Below are 26,113 nucleotides of genomic sequence, written 5' to 3'. Positions count from 1 at the left end.
CCGCAGCGAGCAACCACGGATGGAGACAAATGGCGCACGCTTCTCGGAAGGGGCCACTTGCCCGCGCCCAGAGAGCGGCTGTCACGCGTGGCACAGCTGCACGCCAGGTTGCCGCGCTATTAGGCGCGAGGTTGCGGGGGTACGTTGAAGGCATGCATCCGCATTTCTTCAGTTTGGAATGTCACCAACTGCATCTCTTCAGTGACGAGTCCCGCTTCGAATTGGTCCCCGGTGTCGAGCGAAGATGTGTCTGGAGATGCCCTGGAGAGCGATGGGATACCAATCTGTCGCCTCCCCCCCCCCCCCCCCCCTCCTCCATACGGCCCGACAACCAGGGGTGATGCTCTGGCGTACTTTTTTCCATAGCAGGACCTTTTTGGTTGTCATCCGTAGCACCCTCACAGCACAACTGCACGTCGACGACACTCTACTCCCTGTTTTGTTGCCCGTGATCGCAGGCCAGCCTAGGCTTAACTTTCAGCAAGATAATGCCCGCCTGCACTAAGATAGTTTCTACTGGTTCTCGTCATGCCTGGCAAATCCTACCTAGGCTAGCAAGATCGCCAGATCTCTCCCCAATTGAGAACTTTTTGAGCATTATTGGCAGAGCCCGCCAATCAGCTCGGGACTGTGACGATCAAACGGTTTAATTGGCAAAGGTCCCGAGTTCGAGTCTCGGTCGGGCATAAAGTTTTAAGTAGCCACGAAGTTTCGTATCAGCGCACACTGCTGTGTGAAAACTTATCCGTATGCAGATCCTGTTAATAATCTGGTGACGAACACGATTATGAAATTCATGAGGGTATTTTAGGTCTGTCCTTGCAGCTACAACAAAATTCATGTTTTTTCACCAGACGCGTTTAGCTTTATGGAGAAAAGCATCATCAGTAGTGGTGATTTCTACTTGGTTCCTCGCCTACATCAGGAACTTCCGTCTACTAGAACAGCTTTGCTGTTTTTCTTCGTTAGACACTGATACTTGTAGTCCTTTATTTGCTCTCCAAATTATGTATTTCTCACAGCGCACATTTTCGAACACCATTTTCTTCTAGTTGCAACGATAGAACGAAAATGCCCTCAAGAATTTCATAATAGTGTTTGACACCAGATTGTTAACTGGATCTGCACGTGGATAAGCTTTTCACTCAGCAGTGTGCGCTGATACGAAACTTCCTGGATGCTTAAAACTGTATGCCGGACCGAGACTCGAACTCGGGACCTTTGCCTTTAGCCGATTGAGCTACCCTAGCACGACTACTTTCGTATAAGAGCACACTCTCTGCTGCTGAGTGAAAATCTCATTCTGGAAACATCCCTCACGCAGTGGCTAAGCCTTATCTCCGGAATATCCTTTCATCCAGGAGTGCTAGTCCTGCAAATTTCGCAGGAGACCTTCTGTGAAGTTCGAAGGATAGGAGATGAGGTACTGGCGGAAGTATGTGAGGAAGCGTCGTGAGTCGTGCTTAGGTAGCTCAGCTGGTAGAGCACTTGATCCGGAAAGGCAGAGGTCCCGAGTTCGAGTCTCGGTCCGGCACACCTAATCTGGCCGGAAGTTTTAGGATGTGTAACGCTTTGAGAAACGTATCTCAAGTGTTTAATGCTTTGCTTATCATATCCTGAATTTCTGAGAAAGTACAGTATTGCATGGTAATGAAACTTGGACTGTGGGGAAATCGGAACAGAAGAGAATCGAAGCATAAGAGACACGATGCTACAGGAGAATGTTGAAAATTAGGTGAACTCTTAAGGTGAGGAATATGGAGGTTCTGCGCAGAGTCGCTGAAGGAAGGAGTATATGGAAAACACTGACAAGGATGGGGCACAAGATGATAGGACATCTGTTAGGCCATCGGGGAATAACTTCCATGGTACTAGAGGAAGCTGTAGAGAACAAAAACGGTAGAGGAAGACAGAATTTGGAATACATTCAGCAAATAACTGAGGACGTAGGTCGCAACTGCTACTCTGAAATGAAAAGGCTGCACAGAAAAGAATTTCGTGGTGGGGCGCCTCAAGCCAGTCAGAAGACTGATCACTCAAAAAAAATTCATCCAGGGCACCAGCGGCATGTTTATCCTTCTAATATTTCTGTTACATGTAATTGACGACACAGAGCGCAGAAACTCGTTGCAATAGGTAATGATATCTTGTAGTAGTCAAGCAAAGTATTGGCGCATGTATATTTGGTGTTAAGGGGGTTCTGTATGCAGATCAAATTCCCCGATCCGTGTGTCGTACACGACACGCCGTAAGTGGAGAGGACTCTGTTGATCTTAATGTTAGATTCAGCAGCGTTTGAAGGTTTATATCTAATGATAATCGTCAACTCTACAGTTTGAGTAAGATGCAGAAATTTGTATCTAATGATAAAGGCTGGGGCAAAAAAAGTTCCCAGACCAGTGAATACAATTGGACGGGAATGTATGCATATAACCGCACCTATGACGTGCACAACACGTGTACGCCCGCTACGTGACCCACACCGGTTCAGAGCGTAGTGCGGGCCGTGTCAGTGTGGGTGGAGCAATGCAAAGGGGACGATGGCACTCACATTGGAGCAGCGGGAGTTCGTTATGGAAAGCTACGTGAAAACAAAGTTGTGGAAGCGGTGTGGTCAGTTATTTGCTGAGAAGTTTCATGGAGTCAAAGTGCCAGCAAATAGTGCCACGTAACGATTAGTCCGAAAATACCGTCAGATTGTGTCTGGTGTTTTGAACAAGTCAAAAAAAATTTTGAATTGTGGCAGCACACCATAAAGTGTAGCTGCAGTTCACCAGAAAATCCTTCATAGTCCTACCAAATCAACGCGATGCCTGTCGCAAGAGATCGGCATATGGCGTCGATGATGCGGTTAAATGCTCCACCTGGACCTACAGTCTGTTTGCGGCCCTAGCTGGCCATCCAGGTCAACTGATCTGTCAGTGTTCGATTAATTTGTGTGGGGAGCCCTCAGGTCTAAGGTGTTTTGCCACTTGTAGTCTGCAGTCTAAGATTTCGAATGACACTGCAGCAATTCCAGCAGTCCAGCTTTCATCCGCCTTCAGCCACTTGCTGACCAGGGCCTAAAAGTGCCAAGAGATGAAGGTGGTCACTTTCAGCACCCGCTATAGTCAGATTAGTACTGTATTTTCTTTCCTCTGCTGTATTTCTTTATACCCTGGAACTCTGTTCTCCGGGCAACTCTTATTTGCCCCATCCTGTATTACCTATAGGAACGCGTCTGTTACACGATTTTTGTAGAATTCAGTGTTACTGATGTTTTGACTGAAGCGAAGTTTACTCGAGATGTTATTTTCAACTGTCGTAACTTCCCTGTATGGACTCGTCCGGAGCTACATTAAGGGCTGGTTTTCATTTAATGTTTGTTCTTGAATGAACTAAGAGATACCAGTAGGACCTTATATTCCTTCTCGCCAAAATGGTCATGCTTCCCATCCCGGCATCCTTTAAGATGTACCGATTCAAACCATAAGAGAAATAGAGTTCTTGCATGGTTGAACACTTTACTATTTCAGACATGACAACGAAAATTTTAATTTTGCATCCAGAGCCTCTGTCCCGCTGTGCTGTATATAACAACACACGAGTGTAAAACAAATAAAGCTATTCGGACAACGGGTGGAAATTCGTGACGCCGAGCATGTGGCGCAAACGCAGCGGCGCTCTGGAAGCACAAAGAGATTTTTTTCTCTCTTTCTCCGACGAGCGCTTTGTTCTGCCTTTTTAAAACAATATCTCGCCCGCCCATTACGCATTGTAGCCATATGAATAACGAGAAAAAATAGCAATCGCCGGAGCGCGAATCTTTTGTTCCGTAACGAGCGGCGGCAACATCGCGCTAAGAGGAAAGCTGCACCGCGTTCTGTTTCCTTGCTGTTTTCGTCCAAAATTTGCAGGATGGGCTAACAATTACGGGCTCTGTCCCTGCTCTCGTCATGCAGATGCCTTTCGGGTAATTCGCCATCGGTTTCACTGGCGTGAAAGCAGCTGTATGGAGAAGCTTTGTGCACTTTGTTGCAGGAATGATGAAGAGATGAGAGGTACGAATCATCCCAGAAATTACAGTTTGACTTTCCCTGCGATCAACGCATTTTCGATTTAAATTAAGTGCTTACTTAGTTAATGTAAATAGGTGTGTTACTCATCATGAAAACTGTATACTTTTACTATTCGTTTATTTTCGCAGAGGATATAATTATTTGCATCGGGACTCGCTGATGGAGAAAAATTGAAGTGTCTCTTCAGTACAGATTTTGCAATTAGTACGGATTTTGTAGTTGCTTTAAACTAAATTCCCAATGAGCTAGAGAACTGAAACGCTCTACGGAACTGGATAACAGTGCAGTATTAACTAGTCTGAAGTATGGCGGAGGGTACTTTATGTTACACTGTTATTTCCAACTTTTCCTGTTCCAGTCGCGAATGTTCCGTGGAAAATACGATTGATGGTAAGCGTCTGTGAGAGCTTGAATCTCTCTAACTTTTATCTTCACGGTTTTTTCACGAGATACGTGTAGAGAAAGCAATACTTTGGTTGACTCAGGTGAGGAGAAACTGAAATCAGCATGAAATTTACCACAACGCTTTGTTGTATTCTCATCAAAATGAAATCGATTTAAAAATTCACACACACAAACCAAAGAGCAGAAAGTAATTATTTAAATAAATAACTTTCTTAATGTAACACGTTTATAAAAAGACTAAAAAGTATAAAATAATTTCGTCTAGCCGATACACATTCATAACGTTATGCTGATAGTCCTGAAAATTTGTGCTTGTGAATTTTTAATAGCTATTACAATACTTGTAAAATTTGAAACGAAAATTGAGGAGCGCATGAAGTAGATAGTAGTAAGCAGTGTAGAGAGTAGCTGTCGTTGAGAAAAATCGCGCAAAGTTCATATCATTTACAGTGCAATAAAATAATTAGTGATTTAGGTGACTCATGCATCAATCATGTACTGCATGACCCAACGTTTTTGTTTTAAATTGTATAAGTATTGTCATAAATATTAAAAGTTTACGAGCACATATTTTTAGCACTACCTACTTATATGAGGCTGGGAGAAATTATTTTACACTTTGTAATCCATTTTGAAAACGTGTTATATTGAAACATTTTCATTTAATTAGCTGTTGTTAACACAATATGAATTGATGTCAATTGGGGCTCATGCTGTGCATACCGATCTGTATGCGCTAATTCGACTGATACCTATTGTTGAGAATAATACGAGAGATAGTCATGAAATAAATCTTAGACCGCGAACCTTACCGATGGTTTCATTCCTACTTCGTATATTCACCCTTCAGTCTGAAACATTTTGGCAACTTTTGATGACTTGATGGAGACCTTGGTAGTAGACATCTCCATTGTGGTTCGTTAGGAAAAGTTCAACCTCGAAAATAACGTGTGTGCAGTGTTCTCTTCAGCCAAAGATAAGAGGAACAAATCTTTGTCATCACGAAAATACGAAGGGGTGAGACAAAATTTTCAACCTCGAAAATAACCTGTGTGCAGTGCTCTCTTCAGCCAAAGATAAGAGGAACAAATCTTTGTCATCACGAAAATACGAAGGGGTGAGACAAAATTTTATAGCCCAAAGAAGTAGCATGAATGACAGTGCCCTGTGGAAAATGAATGTTGACGTTGTAGTGGAGCAAACATGCGCCCTTGGACCTCTGTCTGCGACTTTACCCTTGACAGGCTTCCGTAACCTCGTCAGATGCTATGCTTTTATAACGGTTTGCGTGTTACGAGTATAATCTGCTGCCACCACGTCTTAACTGTCCCAAAATAAACATCTTTCTTTGCTCCTTTGTATCGGTGACAGTCATGAACCCGGCCCTCGGCCACGTTGATTAGGCGGCTGAAGAAGGCATCTGGATTGGCCTTATACACCGCAATACTTCAGTGGTTTTTTGGAATGTGTATGAACTGTCGTGGAACCCAGTGGGCAGCAGACTTTGTAATATTCAAAATGTAAAAGATGTCAATACCTGATTTTCACTTTTTCCACTATCTCGTCGATAGTAATATGCTAGTCCTTGAGCAGCAGGCCTACATTTCTCTTGCGGTTCCAGGTTCTTCACAGAGAGATGATCTGACACTTCGTTCTTCTTCATTCAGAATGGTTTGCTTACACTGAAAGCGACTGCAGCACTTGATCACTGTGTGCTATGACGGCGGAGTTTTGCTGTATCCTTCCACCGACTCAGAATGAAGTGTTCCAGCGTTGTTCCTATTCCGCGGCGAAAAATACTCCGCTTTATCAAAGGGCTTCGCCATTCTCCTCTAGCGGTCTGCTACGGTACTGTGCCGCAGGAATTTCATTGTTCGCTAGAGGTGCAGACGGAAACCTAAACCTGCATACAAACAAAAACTTAATTACACAACTTTATTTTTTCGATGTGCTAGTTAAAGCTTTGCACCTAGCCTTCGTAGATGTTGCCCAAGGAAGGATTTCTGCATTGTGGTACCTCCCAGTTTGTGGATTCCGAACTTTCTCCAGTGAAAAGCAGAACTTTTTATATCGACGCTGTATCTTGTGTATTACTTTCGCTAGCTGCTTACGTCTTTGCTGGCTTTTCGTTCACACATCGATGAACCCTTCGATAAATAAAAGAAATCACATTATTATTCTCGTGTCATAAACATACATAGATGCACAGTTAACACGTCATACACTCTTTGACCAAAATTTGGCCATTTCCAGTCCATTTTCTGTCACTTGATGGAGGTCTTCTGCAATACAGGAGGCTGGACACAGCCGACACTGAATATTTTTTCTGTACTGTAGCACCACCTTGCCAGATTAAATGTTCATCTACCCACTCCTGATCTCAGTCTATTCAAAGATTTCCAAGTCATCCATTCCTCGTCATGCCCTGGTGGCAGAGTTTTGGAAACTCTTTTCCAACCAGAAGGAAGGCAAGTCTTTTGCCTCCAAATAAATCACGTGATTACCCACTGTTCTTTTAAAACATAGCAGTTCTAAGGGACGCAAAATCACCAATGAATTTTTGCTTTACTAGGCGACAATGAATACTGGTGACGTAACAAGTATACCCTCTCCACCTCTCTTGTGTTGTTACGGTATCCCTTTGCTGACAAAGGCAATAATCATCTTTCGCTAAGACATAGTGTAGGTTTACTAGCAGACATACCCTGTAAAGGTATCAACTAGGCAGAACAATACTGTGTGCGATGCTGAAACATTTTGTACCTATGTTGGTAAGAGCCAGAAAGTAACAGTGTGCCATTAAATGTAAAACTTCATGACAGAATAAAAACTGTGTGCCAGACCGAGACTCGCACTCTGGACCTTTGCCTTTCGCGGGCAAGTGCTCTACCATCTGAGCTACCCAAGCACGACTCATTACCCGCCCTCACACTTTTGATTCCGCCAGTACCTCGTCGCCTACCTTCCAAACTTCACAGAAGCTCTCCTACGAACCTTAAAGTGCTCTAGCACTGCTGGAAGAAAGGATATTGTGGAGATATGGCTTTGCCACAGCCTGAGGGACGTTTCCAGAATGAAATTTTCACTCTGCAGCGGAAAGTGCTCTGATACTTATCTTCCTGGCAGATTAAAGCTGTGTGCCGGACCGAGATTCGAACTCGGGACCGTTGCCTTTCGTGGGAAAGTGCTCTACCATCTGAGCTACCCAAGCACGACTCACTACCCGTCCTCACAGCTTTAATTCCGCCAGTACCTCATCTCCTAGCTTCCAAACTTCACAGAAGCTCTCCTGCGAACCTTGCAGAACTAGCACTCCTGGAAGAAAGGATATTGCGGAGACGTGGCTTTGCCACAGCCTGTGGGACGTTTCCAGAATGAAAGCTGAGACACTGGAGGACGTTTCCAGAATGAAAGCTGTGAGGACGGGTCGTGAGTCTTGATTTGGTAGCTCAGATTCTAGAGCACTTGCCCGCGAAAAGCATAGGTCCTGAGTTCCGGCACACAGTTTTAATCTGCCAGGAAGTTTCATATCAGCACACATTCCGCTGTAGAGTGAAAATTTCACTCTTCATTTAAATGTAGTCTGTATCTGCGAAGTTCGTGGTATTCTCTTGCAACGAGGAGTAAGATATACCAGCAGGTGTTGGTATTCGAGTAGCACGATCGTATCTCGACCATAGTTTATGGTTGCGCGCTCCCCTTTATAGAGGACCCACTACTATTATGCGAACACAGAATCTATGGTTTCAGGAGAGTCGCACTCAACGCCACGGAGAAACTCAACGGCCCCACGTGACTAGTGTCCCAGAGGTCAGACACATTTTTCGCTCGGATATGTGCATGATGCAGACACCTCGGGCACCTCGAGTCAGGAAATCAGCGTGTTTGTGGCAATTCAAGTACACACTCGGACAGCGTGGGGACGTCTGGGGCACCATGGACTGGCAACATGGTGACCTATGTTGTAGGCTTCCCTTGATGTGACAGCAGAGAGAGGTGTGCTAGCAGCGGTGCAACCTGTAATGCTCCCCCTTAGCTATCTCCACATATTAAAATTTCAGTCTTACTGCAGTCTAGAGTAGTACCCTATTACTGCAATATTTGTTGTAAAATTGTAAAGGGCAGGCATTACATACTGATAACATTACTTGACTTGCAGTTGGCGTCAGATTCCAGGCGTCGTTTCCATTACACAACCTTGCTGAAAATAAATATGGTCCTGGGTGTCACTTCAGACAGTACTCAAGTAAGATGTTATTATCTTCATATAAATACTTTTATTTCCACTTAACGCAATTTCAGAAACGGAAACATTTTTATATACAGTGTGTCACACTGCTCTCAGGAGACAAAAGTCATGGGACGGCTATGTGCATATACACTCCTGGAAATTGAAATAAGAACACCGTGAATTCATTGTCCCAGGAAGGGGAAACTTTATTGACACATTCCTGGGGTCAGATACATCACATGATCACACTGACAGAACCACAGGCACGTAGACACAGGCAACAGAGCATGCACAATGTCGGCACTAGTACAGTGTATATCCACCTTTCGCAGCAATGCAGGCTGCTATTCTCCCATGGAGACGATCGTAGAGATGCTGGATGTAGTCCTGTGGAACGGCTTGCCATGCCATTTCCACCTGGCGCCTCAGTTGGACCAGCGTTCGTGCTGGACGTGCAGACCGCGTGAGACGACGCTTCATCCAGTCGCAAACGTGCTCAATGGGGGACAGATCCGGAGATCTTGCTGGCCAGGGTAGTTGACTTACACCTTCTAGAGCACGTTGGGTGGCACGGGATACATGCGGACGTGCATTGTCCTGTTGGAACAGCAAGTTCCCTTGCCGGTCTAGGAATGGTAGAACGATGGGTTCGATGACGGTTTGGATGTACCGTGCACTACTCAGTGTCCCCTCGACGATCACCAGTGGTGTACGGCCACTGCAGGAGATCGCTCCCCACACCATGATGCCGGGTGTTGGCCCTGTGTGCCTCGGTCGTATGCAGTCCTGATTGTGGCGCTCACCTGCACGGCGCCAAACACGCATACGACCATCATTGGCACCAAGGCAGAAGCGACTCTCATCGCTGAAGACGACACGTCTCCATTCGTCCCTCCATTCACGCCTGTCGCGACACCACTGGAGGCGGGCTGCACGATGTTGGGGCGTGAGCGGAAGACGGCCTAACGGTGTGCGGGACCGTAGCCCAGCTTCATGGAGACGGTTGCGAATGGTCCTCGCCGATACCCCAGGAGCAACAGTGTCCCTAATTTGCTGGGAAGTGGCGGTGCGGTCCCCTACGGCACTGCGTAGGATCCTACGGTCTTGGCGTGCATCCGTGCGTCGCTGCGGTCCGGTCCCAGGTCGACGGGCACGTGCACCTTCCACCGACCACTGGCGACAACATCGATGTACTGTGGAGAGCTCACGCCCCACGTGTTGAGCAATTCGGTGGTACGTCCACCCGGACTCCCGCATGCCCACTATACGCCCTCGCTCAAAGTCCGTCAACTGCACATACGGTTCACGTCCACGCTGTCGCGGCATGCTACCAGTGTTAAAGACTGCGATGGAGCTCCGTATGCCACGGCAAACTGGCTGACACTGACGGTGGCGGTGCACAAATGCTGCGCAGCTAGCGCCATTCGACGGCCAACACCGCGGTTCCTGGTGTGTCCGCTGTGCCGTGCGTGTGATCATTGCTTGTACAGCCCTCTCGCAGTGTCCGGAGCAAGTATGGTGGGTCTGACACACCGGTGTCAATGTGTTCTTTTTTCCATTTCCAGGAGTGTATATAACTGGTGGATTCTCGCGTACACGAGGTGTAAAAGGGCAGTGCATCGACTGAGCTGTCATTTGTACTCAGATTATTCGTTTCAAATGATTTCCAATGTGATTATCGACGCATGACGAGAATTAACAGATTTCGAGTGCGTAATGGTAGTTGGAGTTAGACGCATGGGACATTCCATTTCGGAAATCGTTATGGAGTTCAATATTTCGAGACCCACAGTGCCAAGAGTCTCTCGAGAATACCAAATTACAGGCGTTACCTCTCACCACGGACAACGCAGTGACGACGGCTTTCACTTAACGACCGAGAGCAATGGTGTTTGCGTAGAGTTGCCAGTGCTAACATATAAGCAACACCGCACGAAACGACCACAGAAATCAATGTGGGACGTATGACGAACGTATCCGTTAGGACAGTGCGGCGAAATTTGGCCTGAGGCAGCAGACGACAGATGCGAGCGGCTTTGCTAAGAGCACGACATCGCCTGCAGCGCCTGACCTGGGCTCGTGACCGTATCGGTTGAATACTAGATACTGGAAAACTGTGGCATGATCAGATGAGTCCCGATTTCAGCTGATAAAGAGTTGACTGTAGCGTCAGAGTGTGGCGCAGACGCCACAGAGCCATGTAGCCAAGTTGTCAACACGGCTCTGCACAAGCTGGTGATGACTCCATAATGGTGTGGCCTCTGTTATATGGAATGTACTGGGACTTCTGGTCGAACTGAACCATCACTAACTGGCAATGGTTGTTTTCACCTACTTGGAGACCATTTGCAGCCTTTCATGACTATTTGCCATATCACCAGGCCACTACTGTTTGTAATTGGTTGGAGAACATTGTGGAGAATTCGAGCGAATGATTTGGCCACCCAGATCGCCCGACATGAATCCCATCTAAAATTTATGGAGCGTAATCGATAGGTCAGTTTGTGCACAAGATTCTACACCAGCAATACTTTCGTAATTATGGACTGCTATGTTATTCCAGAAGCATCCAGAACATTCGGTGAATCAAATTAGAGGTACTACGATTTCTGCTTTTAAGATTTAAGACAGTTCAGAATAAAGCTATATTTTTTGTAAATGTAAGGTTTTAGAAATATTCTGGGAACAAAAGACATTTGTGTGAGTGAGAGAATAAATTTTTAGACTTTTTTCAAAATATATGTCATGTCAAAAGATTTATGTATGTGTTGAATAATCGGGTTTCTGCCGGTTATTCGCGTCTTTCGTGAGCGAATAAACTACAGAAACCTGATTATTCAACATGGCAGTGCCTCGCTGGGAAGGAATGAAGATTCGCAGCTCTAGATAAGTTTGTAAAGACTTGCCGTCAATTATGATACCACTTGCCGATTTGATACGTCTGTTCCTTTTTTTTGTGTGTGTGTTTGTGTGTGTGTGTGTGTGTGTGTGTGTGTGTGTGTGTTGTTAGGAAGCTGTACACCAACAATGATATGACACTGATAACAACACTGGGTGGCCTGTCACAACTGTGCATGCTGCAGCAGGTGGAAAACATTCTGTGCTGCAACTGCCACCAGTCGTGGCTGGCCCGTGCCTCAATATTTTGTTTTGCCATGTTGGTAGGACGCTGCGTAGCAGCATCCTGAGATCGCCAGTGCAGTGCAGGGGAGCTGTTGTGGTTGCACACACTGCGGCTGGCGGACAACATGCTGCAGTGCAACTGCAGCCTGTCGTTGCTCGCCCACACCTTATCGTTTTACTTTGTTTTGGCAGGACGCTGCGCAGCAACAACTTGACGTCGCTGAGTGCGGCACTGGGTGAGCTGTCACGACTGCGCACACTGTGGCTGACGGAAAACATACTTCACTGTGACTGCCACCTGTCGCGACTGTCCCGTGTCACTATGTATTATTTTGTTGTGTTGGCAGGACGCTGCACAGCAACAGCCTCGCGTCACTGAGTGCGGCGCTGAGTGAGATGTCGCGGCTGCACACGCTTTGGCTGGCAGACAACATGCTCCACTGCGACTGCCACCTGTCATGGCTGGCCCTAGACACAGTGTTTTATATTTTTGTGTTGGCAGTATGCTGCATAGCAACAACCTGACGTCGCTGCGTGCAGCCTGCGTGAGCTGTCGCACCTACATGTGCTGCAACTGGCAAACAATATACTTCACAATGTGAATACCACCTGTCATGGCTGCCCCACAACTTAGTATTTTATTTTGTTATGTTGGCAGGACGCTGCACAGCAACAACTTAACGTCGCTGAGTGCGGCGCTGGGTGAGCTGTCACGGCTGCGCACGCTGCGACTGGCGGACAACATGCTCCACTGCGACTGCCACCTGTCATGGCTGGCCCTATACACAGTGTTTTACATTTTGGTGTTGGCAGGATGCTGCGAAGCAACAACCTGACGTCGCTGCGTGCAGCCTGCGTGAGCTGTCGCACCTAAACGTGCTGCAGCTGGCAAACAATATGCTTCACAATGTGAATACCACCTGTCATGGCTGGCTCACAACTTAGTATTTTATTTTGTTGTGTTGGCAGGACGCTGCACAGCAACAACTTGACGTCGCTGAGTGCTGCGCTGGGTGAGCTGTCGCGGCTGCGTACACTGCGACTAGCGGACAACATGCTGCACTGCGACTGCCACTTGTCGTGGCTGGCCCTAGACACAGTGTTTTATATTTTTGTGTTGGCAGTATGCTGCACAGCAACAACCTGACGTCGCTGCGTGCAGCTTGCGTGAGCTGTCGCACCTACATGTGATGCAGCTGGCAAACAATATGCTTCACAATGTGAATACCACCTGTCATGGCTGCCCCACAACTTAGTATTTTATTTTGTTGTGTTGGCAGGACGCTGCACAGCAACAACTTGACGTCGCTGAGTGCTGCGCTGGGTGAGCTGTCGCGGCTGCGTACACTGCGACTAGCGGACAACATGCTGCACTGCGACTGCCACTTGTCGTGGCTGGCCCTAGACACAGTGTTTTATATTTTTGTGTTGGCAGTATGCTGCGAAGCAACAACCTGACGTCGCTGCGTGCAGCTTGCGTGAGCTGTCGCACCTACATGTGATGCAGCTGGCAAACAATATGCTTCACAATGTGAATACCACCTGTCATGGCTGCCCCACAACTTAGTATTTTATTTTGTTGTGTTGGCAGGACGCTGCACAGCAACAACTTGACGTCGCTGAGTGCTGCGCTGGGTGAGCTGTCGCGGCTGCGTACACTGCGACTAGCGGACAACATGCTGCACTGCGACTGCCACTTGTCGTGGCTGGCCCTAGACACAGTGTTTTATATTTTTGTGTTGGCAGTATGCTGCACAGCAACAACCTGACGTCGCTGCGTGCAGCTTGCGTGAGCTGTCGCACCTACATGTGATGCAGCTGGCAAACAATATGCTTCACAATGTGAATACCACCTGTCATGGCTGCCCCACAACTTAGTATTTTATTTTGTTGTGTTGGCAGGACGCTGCACAGCAACAACTTGACGTCGCTGAGTGCGGCGCTGGGTGAGCTGTCGCGGCTGCGTACACTGCGACTAGCGGACAACATGCTGCACTGCGACTGCCACTTGTCGTGGCTGGCCCTAGACACAGTGTTTTATATTTTTGTGTTGGCAGTATGCTGCACAGCAACAACCTGACGTCGCTGCGTGCAGCTTGCGTGAGCTGTCGCACCTACATGTGATGCAGCTGGCAAACAATATGCTTCACAATGTGAATACCACCTGTCATGGCTGCCCCACAACTTAGTATTTTATTTTGTTGTGTTGGCAGGACGCTGCACAGCAACAACTTGACGTCGCTGAGTGCTGCGCTGGGTGAGCTGTCGCGGCTGCGTACACTGCGACTAGCGGACAACATGCTGCACTGCGACTGCCACTTGTCGTGGCTGGCCCTAGACACAGTGTTTTATATTTTTGTGTTGGCAGTATGCTGCGAAGCAACAACCTGACGTCGCTGCGTGCAGCTTGCGTGAGCTGTCGCACCTACATGTGATGCAGCTGGCAAACAATATGCTTCACAATGTGAATACCACCTGTCATGGCTGCCCCACAACTTAGTATTTTATTTTGTTGTGTTGGCAGGACGCTGCACAGCAACAACTTGACGTCGCTGAGTGCTGCGCTGGGTGAGCTGTCGCGGCTGCGTACACTGCGACTAGCGGACAACATGCTGCACTGCGACTGCCACTTGTCGTGGCTGGCCCTAGACACAGTGTTTTATATTTTTGTGTTGGCAGTATGCTGCACAGCAACAACCTGACGTCGCTGCGTGCAGCTTGCGTGAGCTGTCGCACCTACATGTGATGCAGCTGGCAAACAATATGCTTCACAATGTGAATACCACCTGTCATGGCTGCCCCACAACTTAGTATTTTATTTTGTTGTGTTGGCAGGACGCTGCACAGCAACAACTTGACGTCGCTGAGTGCGGCGCTGGGTGAGCTGTCGCGGCTGCGCACGCTGCGACTGGCGGACAACATGCTGCACTGCGACTGCCACCTTTCGTGGCTGGCTCGTTTCCTGCGGCGCGCACCGCGCCTCGCCGTGCACGCCCGCTGCTTCTCGCCCAACCAGGTCAAGGGCCACGCCATCGCCACGCTACACGACCACGACTTCAAGTGCTCTGGTCAGTACTGTGCTGCCATAGTTTTCCTAGTCGTTAGCTCCAATCCGAAAGTTGTCACTCACACACTAGAAAATGGAAAGCGTTATGCGATGAACACATTGACTGAACGTTTTTGCATTCTTTTTCAACAGTTTTTTTGACTGGTTTCTGATGTGGGCTGCCACTAACTCCTCACATAATGTCACTTCCCCCCCAACTGCTGGATATATCCCTAGATTTCTCCTGCAATTTTTAGCCTCTACAATTACTTTTAGTACCATGGAAGTTATTCCTTGACGTATTAACACACATCCTATCATAGTATGCCTTCTTCTTGTCAGTGTTTTCCGTATGTCGCCTTCTTCATCGATTCTGGTGAGAATCTCTTCATTTCGTATCTTATTGCCCCACCTAATTTTTTGCATCCTTCTATAGGACCATATCTCAAATGAAATTACAATGAAATCCAGACCTTTAGCTGCTTACAGGCGTTGATGAATATCAACAGGGCAGTTGAAAATGTGTGTCCCCGACCGGGACTCGAACCCGGGTTCTCCTGCTTACATGGCAGACGCTCTATCCGTCTGAGCCACTAAGGACACAGAGGATAGTGCAACTGCAGGGACTTATCTCTGGCACGCTCCCCATAAGACCCACATTCCCAGCTTACTGTCCACACACTACATCTGAAGTGCCCCTGCCCACTATACTCATTACTCGCGGCAGTCAATCTACCGACTCTCTTAAAGCTTCGGGCAATGTGAGTGCATCCGCACTGAAGAAGATCATTGACTGGTAAGCCTTATCTATATGGAGATGGTATCTATTCTTTTGGACTGTGTCCTCGGTGGCTCAGACGGATAGAGCGTCTGCCATGTAAACAGCAGATCCCGGGTTCGAGTCCCGCTCAGGACACACATTTTCAACTGTCCCCGTTGATATTAATCAACGCCTGTAAGCAGCTACAGGTTTAGATTTCATTGTAATTTCATTCTTCGAGAACTGCAAGATCACCAATGGTATCCGAATTTCCGGACATGTCCGAATATATATGTCCGAAGCAACAGATACCATCTTCATATATCTCTTTTTTTGTGTGTGCTGCCTTACGACAGGTCTTGTCATGGGGGAAGCCTCATCAGAGAGGTCCACCGCATGAGCGTCTAGGGAAGTGATTCCAGTGGTGGTTTCCCGTTGCCTTCCACTGGTGATGATGAAATGATAATGAGGACAACACAACACCCAGTCCCTGATGGGAGAAAATCTCCGACCCAGCCGGGAATCGAACCCGGGCCCCTTGGCGTGACAGACCGCCACGCTGGTCACTCAGCTATTGGCGCGGATTTATATATCTCAAATGCTTCGATCTCTTCTTCTCCGTTTGGTTGGTTTGTTGGTTGGTTGATTTGGGGAGGGTGGGACCAAAAAGCGACGTTATTGGTCTCATTGGATTAGGGAAGGATGGGGAAGGAAGTCGGCCGTGCCCTTTCAAAGGAACCATACCGGCATTTGCCTGAAGCGATTTAGGGAAAGCAGGTAAAAGCTAAATCAAAATTCCCAGATGCGAGTTTGAACCGTCATTCTCCCGAATGCGCCTCCTCACGCGATTTCTTCTCCGGTTCCACTGTGCGATGCTATCATTAAGACATAAGAAAGGTCCTCCTCAAATTAAGTCCAGTGTGTGAGACTAGTCGGTTTGTTTTGTCCAGGAATGCTAGTCTGTTCTTTTATGTCCTCCTTGCTTTGACGCATGTTGTTTTGCCTACAGCATAGCAGAAAACCTTCACTTCGTCTACTCCATGGTCACAAATGTTAAGTTTATCGCTAATCTCATTTCCGCTCGTCCTCATTTTTTTCATCTTTATTCAGTTAGTCTCGATCCTTATTCTGTACTCGTTAGACTGTTCATTGCAAAAAAACGACATGTAATTCTTCGCTTTCACTGACGACAATAATGTCGACAGCGCATCTTAGTGCTGACTTTCTTCTCCCTGAATTTTAATCCCAGTCTTGAATCTTTCCTATTTCCGTCATTGCTTCTTCCATGTGTACAATGAGAGTCGAAATACTGTATCCGTGTCTGACATTCTTTTTAATGTGGGCACTTCGTTCTTCGTCCGCATTATTATCGTTTGCTCTTCGTTCTTGTTCAAAATGTATATTTCTCGTCCCTCTCTATAGTTTACTCGCATTTTTGTTTAGAATTTCGAACACCTTTCACCATTTCACATCGACGAATGCTGTTTCTAGGTCGTCAAATGCTAGAACGTACCTTGATTTTGTTGGCTTGCTTTCATTATCAAGTGCAACGGTAACATGGCCTCTACAGTGTCTTTACCTTTCCTAAAGCCATATTGGTCGTCATCTAACAGAGCCTCAGTTTTCTTTTCTTTAGCTTACATAAGTTTTAAAACTTACGGTAATACCAACAGTATTAAGTATGTTAATAAAATTAACATATCTAAAATTTGTTGATCACTCATGGACAGGATTATATGATAGTTTTCCTTAGAGTAAGGGAAGGTGCGGTAAAGCGGTTCCTCTAAGCGAAACTGAATTTTCAGCGAACCGTGGTTGTTGATAGAAGACTACCTTTTACACGTTTTGAATCTACATAGTATAAGGTACCACACCAAATATTTTTTGGTCAGAAAGAAAATAGCATATATAAACTATAATCTTTTTTCTGGAGTCTTACACAGTGGCCACTTTCGCTCCCTAGCTGGGTAATGTGGGCAGTGCCATCGCAACAGCATCCCTTGTTGATTGTTCTAATTTTCGGACATATTTTCTAGACTTATTGATGAAGCAGTAACAAGTGGCTAGAGCAGACCGGTTACAATCGGATTTTTGTATTAGGCCAAATATAACATAACAGTTTTAAATAACGTGAATTAGGGATAGAAAATGGATAACAGTCCAGTACACAAAACTATTTAAAAGTCAGTTTGACCTGTAGTATTACGTGTCTCATATTGAACTAACTAATTCTAGTTGGAGTAAACGCCTTGACACCTTTTCCGTACCATTAGTGTGGCCATTTTTCTCAATTACGCACCATTTTGCCATTAGTGGTTCACAGAGTGACTATTCTTATTACAAATGTTAATAGTCTTGATCGCAATATAATTTAATTGTAACTATATAAACGGTTTCGGTTTACCAGTAAGCGTCTTCATATTATATGTGTACCATAACTGGTACCCGAAATATTGTTGGCAAAAATGAGACAATGGAATGAATGGAAAATTTAATAATAAAATCTGCCTATTCAACAGCGTTATTATTTGGCCTCTGTACTTCTAGATGTTTTAATCCGCCAGAAAATTCTAAACCAGTGGAGACTCCGCTGCAGAGTGAAAATAAACCTAGAAACAATGCCATAGGTTTGTAGCTGAGCCATTTCTCCACAGTATTTGTTCCGCAAATGCTATTCCCACAGTTTGTGTGGGAAAACTTCTGTGATGTTTGCAGGTAGTAGATGAGTAAGGTAAGTAAATCTGTGGGGGTATGTCATGAATGGTACTGGGATAGCTAAGTAGACAGAGAAAAGTCTCAGGCTCGTGTGCACAGTTTTAATGCGCCAGTAGGTTTCATATCAGTGCGGACTCCACTTCAGAGAGAAAACTCGTTCCGGAAAATGAAGTTTTGACGGTGAAGCTGTGATCTCTAGCTGGGTGATAAAAACGCTATCGTAAAAACATTAGAAGGATTTAATACTTCATTGATGTCAAAAAAATTGTACATGAGTTGCTCAGCGATTCCCTTAAATTGAACAAAAAACTGTAATTATTCCACTGACGTCCCTAGACCAGTTTCCTACCATCTTTTCAATATGAAGCGGCAGCTGAGGCTGTCATACTCAGAATGTTTCCAGTGCTTTTCAGCGTCAACCTTGTCGGTCACTTAGAGATCATAGCCATTCGCCCACCAAATGGGAATACTCATGTAATCGATTCACCTCGAGACTAGCCAGTACTGCATATTTCGGCATTAGCCGGACTCTTGTCTTGTAACATTGCTGAAGTGAAGCAACAACACACGCCACCGCAAAGACAAGACGCTGCCGTGTCGCGCAGTTAGCGCCGCGCTGTGTAGGCAGCCCGCGATGCAGTAGGACAGGCAGTGCGGCGTGGCACGTAGGCGCACAGTTATGTACTTCGATCAAGTGTTCGACTCACATTCTTGAAAATCAGTAAAATGACAAACTAGGTCAAAAAACAGACTAACTTCAGTCATCTATATGCTGTGTGAAAAACCATAATTAGGTACAATGATCGAAAACCAAACAAAAGAGGCAATCTCAAATTTTCCATTGAATGTCACACTAACCCCTTGCCTACATGTTGATGTTCACATACCCGCATCTCCGCGTTGAATTGCATATACTTTGCAGCAAATCACTCATACAGCATCTTTTTGATCGACTCTTATATATATCCATAAAACGTTCGTCATATAACTTATTCTTACTAAAAGTGACATTAATACAGGACGAGCGTGCGTAAGTGATCATTTGTATCTAGGTCACTATACTACATTAGCTGCCTCAAAATTACAGGATACAAGAAGATACGTGATTTATTCTTTGGACAATACGTTGTCAGGGCGAAGCTCCAAGCCCGACGGCAGACTGAAATAATGTATTCTCTTGCGCCACAAAAACTATCAATGATCGTAGGAGTCAGCCTAAAGGTGCTCTAAATGGATAAATCACTTTTCACACATAGTTTATCTCCGGAATCAACCAAAATTCGAAAAGCAAAATGTATAAATCTATGAAAAAGGATATACAGACAATAGTGTACCTGTACCACATGTTTACAGAAAGTAATGTGAATACAATAATATTTAGTGTTTTTAAAACGTATTTCCAAAGCGGGCTGCTGTACACTTTCGCAGGCAATTCGTGTGCTTACTAGTATAATGAGGAAGGGAGACTGCTGTAACTGGAGAACAGTGTACCTAGGAACACGTGATGTTTCCTGGTAGGTGTTTCAATCAGGCGACCGATTTTAGAATCGCATGAAGGAATGCACACTACAGACCGCTATATGCAGTTTCTGGCCTTTTTTACTGTTTTTGTTGTTGTGAGACACGAGGTTGTAAATATTACGAGTTCTACATAATTAAGTGCTGTAAAATATATTAAAGGTATTTGGAGCCTATTGTTAATTCTTCAGGTACGGATTTTCATAGTAAATAAAATTCTGTATATTTTTAAAACTAGTGGCATACTGTGTGGATGAATCTGTGTATTTTGGAAAGGAAGGTCCACCATGGAACATATGATATCTTCTAATGAATCAAGATTTTTTCGATTGCAACACTTTTAAATTTGAGTAGAACATTCGTTTCTAGGTATATCAGCATGTTGTACCGTGGAACAGACTTCCGAACTTAGAAGAACGTTGCTTTTACGGAATAATTCTTACAATTTTAGAAAAAGACCACAGCATACGTAAAGTTAATGCTTATCAGTTCATAATGGAGTAAGAAAATGTATTAAATTCTTATTACAGGGCTGGCTAGAGGCGAAAGTCTGAGAACTAGTTCAAGGTGTAAAACTCTTCCTTAGCTGTAACATAAGCTAAAGACTCTGGGGAGGTGCTCTGTCTACTGATGTTTGTTTGTCTGTCTTGTAGTTTTCGGCCAGTTGTCTTCTGAAACCACGGAGGCATTTCTTAACAACCCTGTACAGAGACTTCCTAGCGGATTAAAACAGTGTGCGGGACCGAGACTCGAACTAGGGACCTTTGCCTTTCGTAAGCAAGTCGTCTACCAGCTGAGGTACCTAAGCACGACTCACGATCCGCCCTCACAGCATTGTGGAACCCTGTATAGATTATGCATGAGCGTTTAATATATGCCCACATGGGGAAAGCGGAACGAAACAGTGGAAGTGGGAAAAGAGCGCACTGAAACGTGCAAAGTGATGACATTTAAGTGACTGTGAAATCAAAGTCCTAGCATATAACTGTAAGTGGTGGTCAGAATGACGGCCGACCTGTATCGAGATCCGCTGTGCCGTGTTGCAGGTCTGGTGGAGCGACCCAGTGGCGAGTGCTCTGCGGAGCCGCAGTGCTCGCACCCGTGCCGCTGTGCCGACGCCATCGTGGACTGCAAGGACAAGGCACTAGCCCGCCTGCCCGACCAACTGCCGGACTCCACGGCCGAGCTGTGAGTACCTCACCATCTAACTTTTCGCCAACAATATTAACCTGTCGGTACACGCTCTGAAGTGCAATGTCATGTGTTACACGGATGTTTTTTTTCGCGCGTTTCAGTTTAGATAGCATTCGCGTGTTTTGTTTACAATAGGTCACAGTTCTGGTGGATGAAGGCTTCGATCGTCTTGTTTACTGGAAATTATAAGCTCTCTACTGTTGTTGTTGTGGTCCCAGTCTAAACACTGGTTTTGATGCAGCTCTCCACGCTCCTCTATTCTCTGTAAGCCTCTTTATCTCCGAGTGACTACTGCAACCTACATCCCTCTGAATCTGCTTACTCTATTCATCTCTTGGGGTCCCTCTACGATTTTTACCCCGACCTCCGGATGGTTGTTAGTCAGCAAGAACCGGTAACCAGCAAATAGCATATTTATTTTGTCTTCCGACCAAAACTATTAAAATGTTAAACAAATGACATAAGCAATGTAAGATACGTCCTGACTAAATCACTCGCGACATTGTTTCGTCTCTGTGTTACCACCTTAATGCATATAAAGCGTCAATGCGTCCAGCGTCCACAATCCGGCCCCAGACTAGACAGACTCCACACTAAACACTCAAACAGTGTCTATCATACGCACTACCAGTGCTGCAGTTCAAATAGAACCGGAAGAAACGGTGCACCGCACCCATGGCTAATGTGAGCTTTACGCTTACAAACTGCACAGGCTTTTTAATAGTTAAACGTCAGACAGATAATTAATTCGGGTTCTGTCATATAGGGTGACCAAATCAAGGACTTTCTCCATCTCATTCAACTCCGCGTCAGCGTCTCTATAAACATGCCAATTTTGAGCGACATAAATCAGTCCTTTCATCCAAACCCAAAGAGAAAAAACGACGAATATTTACCTCTTTCGCACAGTTGTCTTCTGAAACCACAGGATGTTTCTGAATAACCCTGTACAGAAACTACCGGGCAGATTAAAACTGTGTGCCGGACCGTTTCTTCCACGTGGTTCACCATTTATTCAGTACGAAATTAGAATTATACATTAGTACCTTCAGTTGCTGACGGGCGTTGATATATATCAACGGGGACAGGTGAAAATGTGTGTCCCGACCAGGAGTCGAATCCGGGATCTCCTGCTTACATGGTAGACGCTCTATCCATCTGAGCTACCGAGGACACAGAGGATAGTACGACTACAGGGACTATCTCGCCCACGCCTCCCGCGAGACCCACATTCTCACCTTATATGTCCACACACTACATTCATAGTGTCCCTACTCAACACACTCATTACTCGTGGAAGACATTCTTACCAAGTCCCGTAATAGTTCGGGTAATATGTGTGCATCCGCATAGAAGAAGGAGGTCATGGGTGGTATTGCCAGAACAGACACCATATCCATAAAAGTATATATTTATACAGTATGTCTACGAGCTCCTCTCATTGAAAGGGGAAATTTTCACTGGGCATAAAATTATTGCGCAGACAAAAAGCAATTATTTCACATATCCTCCATCGTGGGATGGACGCGCTACTTTCACTGTTTTAAGATCTATGTAATAGCTCAATTTCGTTGCAGCATAATTGAGCTTCGCATGATTTTTTTCCTTGTAAATACTTGACAAGGACGGAGTAAAATTGAGGGCAATGGATCCTCAATGACAGTAATAATTTCCAAAAAATGACAAATGTCTACTTACTTGTTTTTTTTTCGAGAAGTCGCTTTCTTTTCTTCAGTATTCAAATTGACGATTAATTTCTTACGAAGCAGTGGGGAATATCGCTTAAGTATATTCTTTTTACTCCAATGGTTTTACATCACTAGATTTACCGTTGTGTTTCAATTAAAAAGTAATTTTTTCTCAATCTGGATTGAAGCGTAAAGTTTCATTTGATTTTCGGTTTGAGGCCATTTTCTTCTCTGTAATTCTGTATTATTAGGAGAAATAAGAGTTTAACATAGTGAATACTAACAAGGTCAAGCGGCCGATTAGGTAAGCACGGGTACTTGAAACGGGCTCTGCTAGAACGGTTAGTGTGATGGAAGGGGAACTCAGCATTCATAGAGAGAGAGAGAGAGAGAGAGAGAGAGAGAGCGTGAGTGGGAGTGGGGCAGGCTGTGTGATCCTCTGCGGCGCCAGTGCCCATATTCTTGCATTTGCCCAGCCCTGCCTTAATCGTCTTCAGCTCCCACGTGCCTCTACATGTGTACGTACGTAATCTCCTCACCTTTCATCAGGTCGTCGACTACCAACCGTTTTCTTATCTTTTTCAACCCGGGAAATAACTCTTACCAAGCATCGAACACACTTTCTCTTGGGTAAATAGAGTACCTCCATTTCATTACAGATTTAATTACGACCTCCACCTCAGTCTGTTCCATGACGCACTTGTTTTCCTGTCTCTCATAGAGAATCTCAATATGCGTCTGTCCGGCATCGAGGACCTACATCTGTGTTCCACAAGCCACGGAGGGTGCAGTGTATACCACTATAACTTCGTCGAGGTGGCCACTGCGAACACCGTGTAGTCATGACGGCGTTAAGCCTTAGTTTTCCAGTATCGGGATGACACTCCCTGCATTCTGCCCTATTTTAAATTGGATTACCAATATCTTGACGGTTAAACAGTTTTATCACAATTGGGTAAAGATTGTTTGGTCATCAACTCATTAAATAAGTCTGTGTACCTCGAGATATGACTCTAAAACCGCGAAACTAATTGAATTAAATAGAAACCTCTAAAAGGGTGTACTAAATTTTTTCTGGCAGTGTATATACACACACCTTCGAAGTCAGTAGTTTCTTACTGCATTACCGAAAAATGTTGTAGCATAAAGAAAGAATCAACCAAACCAAAACAAGTCTAGTCATGTTCTGCCGAAAAGAAATATAAACAAAAAAAGGGGTAAAAGATGTAGCATAGGATGTTCTATGATGTTTAAAAGTAGAACATTGTGCAGGAATCTCGTGGACATTGTGTGTCAACCCCTTGACAACCTGTTCAGCAATATTACATAAAAAATGCATTTCTTCACAGGTGACCCCATATGTTGCCCGAGGTCTACTTCATTTGTGGGTGGAATAAACTTCCGACGATTCTTCTGATGGATTTCAGTCTGACATCTGCGTAGTTGTATGTGATCGTTTCACTTTGTCACTCTGTATGCTTTGTGCTTACTCCTAGACATTTTATGGATATTATTGTTTGCAGTGTTTCTTTGTGTAATCACCTAATCGCACAATAATGGATCTTCGTGGCGATGTATGCACAATACGCTACATTTTGTTGTGGGTCAATTGCCAGTTTCTCCCCTAAGCATTGATCTTCTGCAAGTCTTCCTAAGACTTCTCTGTTGTACAACAGAATCACACACAAAAACCGTCACTGAAGTTCCTACGTTATGGACTTGGTTATTTATAGATATTGTAAAAATAATGGTCCTTAACACTCTTGAAGATTTCTTTTGACAATGCTACACTGTGTTCTGTTTGCTAGAAACTCGTCGACCCAATCACACAGTTTGTCTGGCAGTCCATATGCTCTTATTTCGTTCATCACGCGACAGTGCAGAACCGTATAAAACGCTTTCTTGAACTCAAGGAACACGAAATCTACCGAGACGCGCGTTTCTGCTGCTTTCTAAGTCTCAATAACTAACTGAATGAGCTGGGTTTCACGCGATCGTTGATTTAAGAATCCATATTGAAACCTGCAATGGAATCTTTGGCCTCCAGAAACGCCTTAATACACATTCTCCAAAATTCTACAATATACTGGCGTCAGAGATATAAAGCCCACAGTTTGAGTGACAGTGCCATTTCTGACAAGGAAACCATCTGTTTCCTTTTCAAAATATTATCCTCAGTATCTGATTTCCATAAGTCAATGCTGCTAAAACACGCTGATTCTAATCTTTCCGTTCCAGAAACATCAGAAGTTTAGTTATACTGTGCAAGTAAAGAAACAGTTGTTGTTAAAGATTTCCCTTTTTTTGGTGAAATCTACCAAAACCAAATCACTTTCACAAGCATCACAACTTAGGTGATTAACTGTATAATGTCTAAACAGTGAAGTTGTTGAGACTCACCACTCGAGGACTAGCCAGCAGCAGCTTCTAGGTCGCCTTATGGGAGCCTACATAAATCTGCACAAACCTTTGATAGGCTGTAACTTCTTATCAAAGTGTTCTGTATTATCTCAGTCGCTTCAGAAACAGGGAGCTGATTTTGTATCCCATATAGTTCCTCTGTTTTCAAATAGTCCACGTTTCCCCTAGGCGTTTCTGGATACAATTTAGACAATTACCAAAGTCCCATTATCTCGTATGGTTGCAGGACTAAGGAAGTAATGTGCAATACTTACGTACAAAAGAATGAAGACATTCACTACAGCCGAAATGTTCTTCGCCGGAGAATTCACCAACTGTGTTGAAATTTAAATGTTTTATAGACATAGTAATGGGCTAAAATTTAATGTACAACCGGCTTTAAATAAAAAAGTAATAAAAGATTTGGTTGTGGCAACCCCCAAAAATCGCAGCAGATGTTGCTAAACTAAATACAAATGAAAAAGGACATGTGGGGCATAAATTAGCAAAAGCAATTAAAGCTGAACAAAATAAAATTTCGAATGAAGCTTACAGTCATAGTAAAGATTACAAAACTGTTACTTCTATTAACGAAAAGCTTGATTCAAATAACGCAATAGTTACCAAAGCGGACAAATCAAATTCTATTGTTATTGTTAGTAAAGAGCAGTACATTAATAAAACATTACAGTTCGTTTCGGAAAACGATATTACAGAAATCGGCATTGATTTAACAAAAAAGGTACAAGCCGAGTTAAAAAAAGCTGTTGAAGAGGACTTTCTTCCTCTTCACAGAAAAAGAAAAAATACGCTGCTCCGTCATGAATGCGAAAGCTCCACGACTTAGATCCCAGTTTCAGGTACATAAGGAAAATTGTCCTGCTAGAGTAATTGTGAATTCTAGAAACAGTCCTTTATGCAAAATTACTAAAATGCTCGATAAAATTTTAAAAGAATCTTTCGTGTTCGAGGATA

General features: G+C 44.8%; 1 protein-coding gene across 6 annotated transcripts in view; it reads left to right on the top strand.

The window, feature by feature from the left end:
- The window catches only part of LOC126480767 (protein slit), an 834,741-nt gene that overhangs the window by 723,851 nt on the left and 84,777 nt on the right, over positions 1-26,113 (top strand). For 3 of the 6 annotated variants that reach the window (XM_050104062.1, XM_050104063.1, XM_050104058.1), the window contains exons 6-7: positions 14,653-14,885; positions 20,903-21,044. In XM_050104062.1, coding sequence (XP_049960019.1) covers positions 14,653-14,885; positions 20,903-21,044 — 375 coding nt within the window. Of the gene's footprint in view, positions 1-13,408; positions 13,515-14,030; positions 14,137-14,341; positions 14,448-14,652; positions 14,886-20,902; positions 21,045-26,113 lie in introns of all 6 variants that reach the window. The other 3 variants (XM_050104061.1, XM_050104060.1, XM_050104059.1) reach the window with 3 other exon arrangements.

The sequence above is a fragment of the Schistocerca serialis genome, chromosome 5, assembly GCF_023864345.2.
Source record: "Schistocerca serialis cubense isolate TAMUIC-IGC-003099 chromosome 5, iqSchSeri2.2, whole genome shotgun sequence".
NCBI lineage: Eukaryota > Metazoa > Arthropoda > Insecta > Orthoptera > Acrididae > Schistocerca > Schistocerca serialis.
The sequence above is the reverse complement of the archived record's forward strand: the minus strand, read 5'-3'. Positions and strand labels throughout refer to the sequence as shown.